The sequence below is a fragment of the Pinus tabuliformis genome, chromosome 1_2 (genome assembly GCF_031772625.1).
Source record: "Pinus tabuliformis cultivar Carrire ecotype Pingquan chromosome 1_2, CPIR1, whole genome shotgun sequence".
In the NCBI taxonomy this organism is placed as follows: domain Eukaryota; kingdom Viridiplantae; phylum Streptophyta; class Pinopsida; order Pinales; family Pinaceae; genus Pinus; species Pinus tabuliformis.
In genome coordinates this window covers 648,143,190-648,154,409 of record NC_142298.1, presented here as the reverse complement: position 1 = coordinate 648,154,409, position 11,220 = coordinate 648,143,190, and the positions used below count along the sequence as shown (strand labels likewise).

General features: G+C 36.1%; 1 protein-coding gene across 1 annotated transcript; it reads right to left on the bottom strand.

The window, feature by feature from the left end:
- Positions 1-1,224: 1,224 nt before the first annotated feature.
- On the bottom strand, positions 1,225-1,884 carry LOC149207351 (uncharacterized). The gene has a single exon (XM_089398009.1). The coding sequence runs from the start codon at positions 1,882-1,884 to the stop codon at positions 1,225-1,227; it is 660 nt and encodes a 219-aa protein (XP_089254135.1).
- Positions 1,885-11,220: the final 9,336 nt, after the last annotated feature.

The following is an 11,220-nucleotide window of genomic DNA, read 5'->3' as shown; positions in this document are numbered from 1 at the left end:
GGGGTGTGTGAGCCAGAACGCTTCGAATCGGAATGGACGCCTGATCGAGTTTCCTAGTCTCTGCCATTGGATAGCGATAGGCCAATGGTCAGAGCCTGCAAATGGAAGAATTGATGCCATGATGTCGCCCCCCAGATGCACAGCATTGTCAGAGATGAGATATCTGTCTAGTTTGGAAGCAATTTGATGTTTGCCCGCCCTGCGATTACTCCATGTGTGCATTCCGTTGCAAAATTGTAGATCAATTAGCTGATTATTTTGGATGAATTCTTTAAAGTGGCTATTTTCCAGGTCTAGCTTAGTGCGTCCTCCCCGCTTTTCCTCCAATTTGGTGATCATATTAAAATCGCCGCCAATGATCCACAGTGGATGGTTTCTATTGAGATTAAGCGCTTGTATTGTATCTAGAAGAGCAATTTTTTTTCCTGTCTCCTGTGGGAAGTAAACATTTGTAAGATGACCATGAATGTTGGTGCCAATTATATGAAAAGTAGCCTAAATGATGTGATGGGAAGCATGAAAATCTGAAAGCGTTATAGCTTGTGTGTTCCAAGCAATAGCCAGTCCTCTAGAGGCCCCCGAAGCATCCACCACTACCGAGTGACAGCCCGGCCATGCTCTGGAAAGAATGTTGCCCAGAGTGTTGCTATTGCATTTCGTTTCCTGCAAGAAGAAAATTTGGGGCTGCTCCTGTTTTATCATGTTTTTTATCATCCTAAGTTTCCCGAGGCTGTTGAGCCCTCTTATGTTCCACGAGGTGAGCTTCATGGTTCACTATTGGTTGTGGATTTGTAATACTTAGTCAGCTTATCATATCTGCTTGAGTCTACCAGGATTTTCCCTATTGCAATAGTTCTTTGAAGATCTGTCTTTCTTCCACGTTTTTTGGAGTCTTTAGGAAGGATGCTTCCATCCCACTGACTGCCTGGCTGTATGCCTAGTTGATGTTGCTGATAAGCCCTTGAGATAATGATTTCCAGTGTACTGAGCTGGTGCTCTTGAATCTTGTCGTAGTCTTTTTTTTCAAGCTTGCTCAAGCTCGAAGATGTCAAGTCCACGCAAATCTATGCTTTTCGGTTCTTCATCCATGTGTTGCGTCTGACTACTTTCTGCGGAGGTGAGTGCTGGGGGCAGAAGTTGGTCAGCGAGTCTGTCAACATCCATCTCATTAAGTTTTTGATTAGGATCCTTGCGGGCTACCTTAGGAGTTCTAGGATTCTCTTTTCAGGGCAGGGGTTTGGGAGAGGAACCAAAAGGCGGATGGGATGAGGACGGGATGATCAATGGAAGGTTTGGCTGAGAGATCTGAGGACTATCTTCAGAAGATTTGGCAAGAACCTCAAAGCTGTTGCTTGTAGAGGGAATGGAGGCTGCGTTCTGCTGGGGCTTCTTCCCAGTGGTAGGTCTTTTGTGCAATCTCTTGCGATGGACAACTTTGGTGAAGCCATCCTGGGTCGATTTGTTTGAGGGGTCAGCGGCTTGGGGCTTGGAATTTAGAGGATAATCTCGGAACAGATGCCCATGGGCATGACACTTACGACAATGAAAGGGAACATGTTCAAAATCCAAAGGCTGTATCCATTCATAGTCATCATGGAAGAGACTTATCGAATCCGGGAGGGCTTGATCCAGGCACATGAAGACACAAATATGAGCATCTGATGTGTATCTACGCAGCTTCGTTTCTTCAACAATTTTTATAAACTCCCCTAGCCCCTTACCTATATCTCTTAGCGATTCTTCGTCCCAATATTCCGATGGGAGCAAGTACATCCTTATCCATACTGGTGCCCAGCTGAGATCCTCCTTGTTAGGGTTAAATCTCTCTACCAAGGACCTTAAGTAGAAACCAGCTGAGTTGAAGAAGTAGGGACCTTCATCCATGACCCTGTTCCGATCTTCGATGCAGATGAATATTTCCGTGAAGAACCCTTTTGGTCCTAGCTGCAGGGTGACCTATCCCTTGGGTTTCCATTTGGCAGAGATCCATCCTTGTAGAGCTTTTTCAGTCGGCCAAAATCCAATAAATTTTGCACTTAAGTGCATGGTCCCTCATGAACTGCATATGTTCATTGATTCTATGGCTGGGAAGTTCTATTTTGGGTCTTTCAGCTGCTATGGGTTTGCATGTTGCTGAGGTGACTTTGGGCAGTATCTGTTGCCCTTGCTTTTCTTCTTGTTCTTCACTGCATTTGTTTGACTGTTCTGCAAAGGCTTTTGTCGTCTCTTGCATAGGGGTATCTCTATTATTCGAGTCTTCATATTCTAGACCCATTGACTTTGTCATGTTCTTCGATGGAAGCTCCTTTTCGGATGACGGGAAGGGCTTTGAAGCCCCCCCTGAGGGTACGCCATTGCTGATTTGACTATGTCGACAGTCTTTTGCTACAGTGAGGAGGGCGAACGGAGGGCGGTGGCAGAGATGGTCAAACTGCTCCGTTGCAGGGTTGTTCAAAAACCCTAGGTTGCAGAGCATTCGGCGATTCTCAAAAACTTACCTCATCTCCTCACCGCCTACACGACTTGTTTCTTCTCATAGATGAATGTTATTTTGAAGCTTGTCTTTTCTCTAGGGCTCTTGGGAGACAACATTGGGGGGTATTCCTACATTCAACCCTTTGCATAGGGGTTGCCTTTGGGAAACAATGTTAATTTGGGTGGGGTGGTCAAGTGGAGCCTTTGGAATGGGTGGTCTGACTCTCTTATTATGAAGACATGGTGCTTGGACTACCACTGACCAGTGAAGGGAATGTCATGTCAGCATGGGTGTGCCCGACGAGGTGGTGGCCCTCGTGGTGACCAACTTAGGGGATGGGCTGACCGGGTAGAGAAGCCCAATGATCATGTTGTGGGAGGGGTGGACATGGAGGGCGAGGTGGCCTAGGACCAGGCTTAGTCTCTAGGCCACATGAAGAAACCTCCTTCACTTGCATTGATAACCGATTAGCTACATGATATTCAGGCCAACCTGGATGTCATTTTCCAACAGAGGTATGACAACCGAAATGAGATTATAGCCTATATCAATGATGTTTAATACAACCAGGGTGAAATTTTGGTGTGTCTCACTTTTGTACGACGTATCCAACGCTGCAACAACGAACATATGGATGAGATCAAGGCATGAATAACACATATATACTATCATGTTCATGAAGGGCATGACCCTCTTGCGACTCTGGATGGTGGTCATGCTCCAAATCCTCTCCCCTGATATGAAAATTGCATGTTGTTTTTTGGTTCTATTTGTGTTTTGGGTTATATGGCCAATTTTTCCTTTGGGACTCATGTAAGAAATGGAAATATATCCTATGCTTTTGCAAAACTCTACTTGTTAACAAATCCGGTAGGAGGGAAGCATGGAGAGAAGATAGCCTCTGGATTGTAAACTGCATCTTTTTGAAAAATTAATGAAAGTCTTTTGTCTGACAATTTTTTTGTTTGTTTTGAATTAATTTTTGTTTGTTTTAAATTTATTTTTATTATAAACCATATATTTTATTTTGTTATTTTGATCCTTTTTTTGTTAAAGTTGTTTTTTATTTTTTTTAAGAACACACACACACATATATAATTTTGTTATTTTTACTTAAAATTTTATATGAAACATCATTTTTGGAAAAAGCATCAAATATTATCATTTTTGGATATTAAATTCATAAAATTTGATTTTTTTCATTTTTTTTTCAAAATTTTCCATAAAAATTCTTTATTTGACATGTCATTTTTAGCAAAAAAGTCCCAAAATATGTACTTTAAAAATATATATATATATATATATATATATATATATATATATATATATATATATATATATATATATATATATATATATATATATATAAAGTGTATTTTTTGTCAACTGTTCAGAATTATTATTATTTTTAGAGACAATTATTTTATGTGTATTGAAGTATTAATTAACGATACATAAATCTACAAAAAATCCTAACTTCAAAATATTAATTTTATTATTATTTTTAACTTTGCAAAAACTAAAAAATTTCATTACAAAAAAACATTGCAAAGAGAAACAAAAAACACAAATTTTAACAACACTTAAAAAATAGAAATCTGAAAAAGAAAAGAAAAAAGAAGAAGAAACCAACTTGAACAATGGTTAAATAACCAACATTTAAAAAAATGTGCTTATTTAAGACACAAGAAAATTTAAACTATCAAAAATATGCCCCCCGCAAAAAAAAAGGTTGATGTTGCATCAATGCTTTTTAAAATCAACATGAAATTCACCAACATTTAAAAAAAAATGTCCATACTTAATACATAAGAAAATTTAAAGTGACAAAAATACGTTTATCTGAAAAATGGTTGATGTTGCATCAATGCTTTTCAAAATCAACATAAAAATCACAAACATTAAAAAAATGTCCATACTTAATACATAAGAAAATTTGAAGTGTCAAAAATACACTTCTCCAAAAAAAGGTTGATGCTACATCAACACTTTTCAAAATCGACATAGAAATCATGATTTTATGTGACCTCTAAAAAAACAAGAACTCGGTACAATTATCGTTAAGTTGATAACTTTGTTCAAACAAGTCATGTTGGAATGTATGCTCTAACTTTTCTTCTGGGAGGTTCTAGAAGTTGATACTCGGATTGAGGGTAAATAGCACTAATTATCTTGTCCAACTTTCATATCTTGAGTCGTGATAATTTAGGATATATGATCAGAGGAAGTCTAGCTACCTAGATGCTCCTAAAGTCATATATCAAACAAGTCATGTTGGAATTTATACTGTAACTTTTCATCTGGGAGGTTCCAAAGGCTAAAAATTGGACCATAGTGAGGGGATCTCCCACTTATCATTTGTTTTAGTTTTTAGAACTTGGATTACTATATTTTAGGAGATATGCTATGAGGAAGTTGCTATAGTAGTTTGCATGCAAAGTGTTTGAAGAAATTCCTAAATGATTTAATGACTCATTGGATACAAATTGTTTGATGAAATGGCCCAATGAAAATGTTGTTTTGTAGATGGGGCCAATATTTCTATATGTGATCATTTTGTATGATAGTACTGCTATAGCTGATCTATGCCTATTTGCATGCAAATCATTTGATGAAATGTGTTAAAGGTGTTTTATTACAATTTGCATACAAACTTTTTGATAAAATACCTCAAAGAAAAAAATGAAAAGTTGCATGTTTGAGTGGTATATTTCAGTTTGTATGTTACAAGTGGAATTATAGGAATGTTTCTTATTTGATTTCATACAAAATGTTTGAAAAATGTCTACAAGAAAATGGCTCCTTAATTGGCTGTATTCAAAGTGTTTGAAGAAAGGTTTACATGTAAAGTGTTTGGAAATATGTATGAGAGAATAAAATCAAGTTTTTACAAGTGTCGTTAGGATAAATTTAGTAGGGTTATGTGAAAAAGTGGTATTATAGCTTATTTTTAAAAGTTAGTAAAAAGAAAATGAAAGTTTTGGGTACCTCGTAACCTATGTAATTCACTCAGGGAAATGGTTATGTGACATAAAACAAGAGAAATTTATGATCAAAGGAGTTAAGTTGTATAAAATGAGTCAAGTAGTAGACTAAGAAAGATAAATCATTTACCATTGATGTACAAGGGAGAGAATGAAAAAAATGTAGACAAATGAAAAAATTGCACTCAAAAGGAAATTTTGCATGTAGGGGGTGTTCCTCAACTCTTTTCCCTATTTGTTTGAGTATTTCCATTAATGATAAAGGGGGATATTGTTTCATATCATGTTGTCATTAATCTCAAAGATGTGAGACTTTTTGGTTGCCATTTATGTTGAAGCTAGTGGGAGACCATGAGACCCAAGTTGGGTGCATGTAGTCCTTTGTATATATGTCAAATTTAGAAAATAACCCCAAAGTTTGAGGTATAATGGACTCACACTAAATGGTTCACATTAAGGAATATCAAATCCAAACCATTTTCAATTCTAGTGAGCATGTCAACTCCCAAAAAGTAAGCCCAAATCTAGGAACTATCCGTTTGACGAGTTGGCCCAACCTCAAGTACTAGTCATTATAAATAACAAATTAGTGAGTTATATTAATGTAGACATGTGTGTGACCAATCATAAACACATTAGAAGATATGAGAAGCAGAGGAGTAGTATGAAATATGAAATTTGAGGAAGATGAATAAGAGGGATTAGTGCAAAAGTGTGAGATATATCATATTGGCCAAAGAAAGAGCTAGATTGAGCAATAGAGAGTGAAGAAGAGGTTTGAGGCATGAAAACAATCATGAGTCAAATTTTTGAGAAACATGAAATTTAGTTACAACATGTTTGACTATAAAAAACCTTTATTTTGTTTTCCCTTCATCAATTAACAAACAAAATAATCACCATTAATAAATTCCTATCATATCAATGTCTAAATCTCTATTAGTGAATTTCCACAACTGTATTCCATATTGGCCTCAAAATTTTTGCAATCACAAAATATTCTTTTGGCCAATATACCAATATACTAATATCATGGTTCCACTTAGTTCCTGAGCATTTGGAAACTATTTCTTTGTTATTTATTTTGGCGTAGATCTCAAATTTCTTTGATATTTGATATGAATAGCCCTCATGCATAGCCTTTGGTCAAAAAAGGCTAAGGTGTGGCACCTAGGGATTAAGGCCCTCAACATACTAGCTTATCAACATGTTCTTTAAGTTGGGGCATAGGTTTTATCCAATGTTCCAAGGCCATTCTATTAGACTTCATATCTCTAGTATCATGGTTCCATGCAAGGTTCCACCTCCAACCTCACTATTTTGCGAAGATTTTCTTTGTATTTTTGTTTTGTTGAAGCATCAATATTCCAATGCGATTGCTGTCAATTGACAAAAACTCTCTCTCTCTCTCTCTCTCTCTATATATATATATATATTTTTTTTAATTATTATCATTATCATTAATTTTTTTTTAGAGGTGGTTCACGGGTGGCTGCTACATCCATGGAAAATCTGGGCAGATCAACCCTGAAGGGAATCTTTTAAAGCCCTTCGGCCAGATTACTAGGGCTTAACCCCAAGGGTGTCAAGGATAATTGACCTTATGACCTCCCGATCAGCGAGGTACTTAACAACAGGGACTCGACCAATTGAGCTAACCCTTGGGGCTTATTTTATTATTTATTATTATAATTTTTTTTATAGATAACATTAATCATACAAAAAAAAATCCATATTGGGGTTTTTACAAAGTATTCATCTAATAGAGGTTGGGCTCGATATCTCTATATCAGTTGACAGTTGATATAGTGACTCTCCAGTTCTCCATATCGTCAATATAAAAAGGGATTTGTATGGTAAAACTTTTGGTTCATTGATATCCAATATGAATGAAGCAATGGGTCATAGTACAAGGTCGTTTGAGCTTTGATAAGTTTAACACCTAGGTGTTAAGGTTTAAAATTTGGTGTTTGCATGATTTATAGTGTTGTGTGCTTGATAGCACTTGAACAGGGTTTAAAGCACCATGTGCTATAAAAGGCAAGGACTTTGTTCATATGTGATTGGAATGAAGGGAGATGGACTAAAAGTGCTCAATTGTAAATGTGAATATTTTGAGAATTGGGTGAAGGAAGTACCTAGTGCAAGGAAGATAGTGTTGGATTGCATAGTTTTGAATAGAAAATTAGAGTTTAGAGAAGCAAGTGGAACAATGTAGGGAAATTGTAGAGTTCAAAAGATGAGAAGATTATGGAGTTGATTCAGATCAGAGGGCATTGGTGTCTGATATAGGTTGGTGCCTCCAAAGCAATAGAGAGGATTGGTGTCTCCTGTAGGTTGGTGCCCGCAAATAAGAGGGCATTGGTGTCTCCTATAAGTTTGTGCCTACAAATTGAAAATCAAGGGGATCAATGTCTCTTGTAGGTTGGTTCCTACAAAGAATCATGATGCACCTTAACTAATAACACATAAGTGATGCACATAAGTAATAAACCATGGCCATAAATACATATGCATTGTTGCAAATAAGTGACGTGCCATTTAACTGACACATAATTAAAGTTCTTACATGACACACATAATTGAAACACCATAAGAAACATACATAATGTAAATTGACCATTGTACATATTGGTTGCAATATAAACGAGAATAAATATAAGGAAATTATACCTTCTATTAACCAAACCCCGATGTTGGAAATAGGTTGATGCTTCTTTTACAAAAAAATGTAGTGTATGTATAAATATGAGAAGGTGGAGCAAATAGAATGCAAAATGATAAAAGTTGGGCGTGAAAATTAAAACATAGTTAGTTTAAATTTGAGTGCATAATTAGAAGATCTAATTAAACACTTGATATTGACATTGAATTGCAAGTTGGCAATGTCCATTGATGTATATTGAAGTGGAATTTGAAAAACCATAGTTTTGTGCAATTTAAAAGGGCCTAGCTTTTTAGAATTTGAAAACTCTAATAATGTGGATTTTGATAATGCTAGTTTTGTGGAATTTGAAAAGCATAGTTGTTGGAAAAGGTTATTTTGGTTAATTCCGTATTAAGGTTTTGGAAAGACTCATTTGTTCCAACTTGTATTAAGCTATGGTGGCTAAGGCAAAGTGTATAAATCCTATTTGATGGCTAAGGTGAAGTGTGGATAACCTCATTATGTCCAAGAGAACAACATAAGCTTTCTCTTTATGCACCTTTTTCGGGATGTTATCTATGTTCATTATATTTATCAATGTTATGAACTAATGAAATGTTATATGAATGGATTTTTTGTTTGTTTAGACCACTGTGACTAATTTATACCCAACACACCATAACAAACTCCCTTAAGTGACACACTTAAGAAACACACACATACGTGACACAAGTAAGTGATGTCGGATAAGTAATATACATATGAGTGACACTCTTCAAAGCGAGACACATATTCAACATGCCATAAGATACCATAAGGGCCATAATTAAGCATCAATGCACTAAATAAATGCACGAAAGCCATGATACATAAGTCCAAAATCTCTCACACACACACACATTCCATTTGGTCCAACTATTTTTTTTCACACAAAATGAAATCCTATTGATGACATATATAATAGAAACACATACCCAACAATAAGATAATGGAAACTAGTTTCCTAAATACAAAATGACATCTTGTGCTCCAAATGCCACATCATGGGTAATGTACAAAATGGGTTTCTCAATCACCATTTCCACCCTTGACACTTCCCGGTGCATCTCAAAAATAAATCTTCCTCCTCTTTTAGATGTAAGAACCTTGGGCCTTCTTTGGTCTTGAAGTACTAAGCTCATCAACACTTTGAAAATGAAACAATTACATATCAGTTTGTTTTCACATAGTTCAATCAATTAACACACTTAATAAATGAAATTATAATTCACATAAAAAATCACCTCAGTCATAAATGTAAATGGTCGATGTGTTTTCCTTCTCCATGATCCAAGCATCTTAGCAATGCCTCCTTACATAATTACAAAAATCAATTAATTGAAATAATACAAATGTGTACAAAATAAATATAACTCACTTGATTAATAATATTTTGATTGAATAGTTAGTCTCATAATGAAGATTGATAGAAACAAAGAATATTTCCCTTCTTGGCTCAAAGGTGGAGCACTTTGCTTGACAACATTCTCTAAAGAAATGATGGGGGTTGGGAAGGATGTATTTACAACAATAGTAAATGGAACCATTGTAGATGTAGCTACATTAATAGACACAATCCTTGTGGGCATAATTTTGGATGCATTGATAGGAGGTGGAGCACTTGGTTGGACAACCTGTTATGAGGCAATGATGAGGGCTGGGGAGGATGTGGTTGCAAAAACTACAGATGCAACCACTATAAGTGTAGCTACAATAGATTCATTATTAGTTACTAAAACAATGGATGCAGTGATAAGAGGGATCCTATGATGGAGTGGTTCAAGTTGAATGGATGTGGGCATGGTGGAAGTGTGTAAAGGAAAATATACTTTTGTGTTGGAAGTGATACAGCCTTACTAATTGTAAAATAGGGGGAAGCATTGTAGGGGAAGAAATGGGAATGCCAAATACTTGGGGGGGGGGGGCACCCAATGGTTAGACTTGGCATGTAATACAGACTAAATGGGCCATGAGAAGGAGGGAATTGGGTGAGTATAGAAGGGGAATGAAATGGGAATAATGCATCTACACAAACATTTTTAATATATTTGATTAGTACAAAAACATCAAATTCAATTAAACGAAGATAGTGAAACTCACATTAAAAGTAGATATAATCTAACATATGATACCTAGGTGGACTTGATTGTCTAATATCAAGTGGACATGGTTGTTCATAATATCCAGTGGACACTTATGGAAACATAACAAAATTGAGATTTATTTCTCCGAAATAACTTGGACATTTGCAAAACATTTATTTTTAAATGCTACTAAGTTATCAATGAAGTAAATAAGAACAAATTCACTTAAACACATGTTTATGAGGTGTCCCAATGTCAAATGATGCATCCATCGTTAAACCAATATTGGGTGAACTAAAATCTTCCCATCTCGATGGTGGCATATCGCCACGTAGCATTTGTTTGAAAACAAAATTCAGAAAGATGTAATTAAAGTTTTATTTATTGAATATTTTTCAATTGTACAATCAAACATATAACCAATGGTATAACATCAATTAAAAACTTTACTAACGTAATCCATAAATTTCTCATGGATAGGATCCTCCATTAAGCCATGGGAATTATGCCGACAATGAGAGCATATATGTCGCACTACTAGAATTGAACCAAAAACACTAGCCTACATATGTGGAGTTGATGGTATATAATTAGTGTGGTCCAAAGGCCCTACATTTGGAGGTCTAGGATGATCCTCCGATGGATCTCTTCTAGAGGCTGCCACAACTAAACTATGATGCACTAGATTACATGTGATACATGTTATCACATTGCTATTATCGTCAAGGTGATCTAAAAATGAGGTGTCTATGGGGTGGCAGGGTGAGGTTGGGCATACATTTAAGAGCAGGTGGCCCTCTTAATGGATCACACATAAAATTTGGTCAATCCCGGGCAGAGCCAAGACCCACCCCCTGTAACTCACTAATATCAAAATAGTTAACATGGAGACCAATTATGAACTTGACCCATAAATTACTAAAGTATTATAATGTCACCTCCCTATTATTACATGGAGGTTTATTGCAAACCATAAAACAAAGAGTCATC

Bases quoted from the DNA above. Each gene is read 5' to 3' on its own strand.
- LOC149207351 (XM_089398009.1), bottom strand. From the start codon at position 1,884: ATGGATGAAGGTCCCTACTTCTTCAACTCAGCTGGTTTCTACTTAAGG.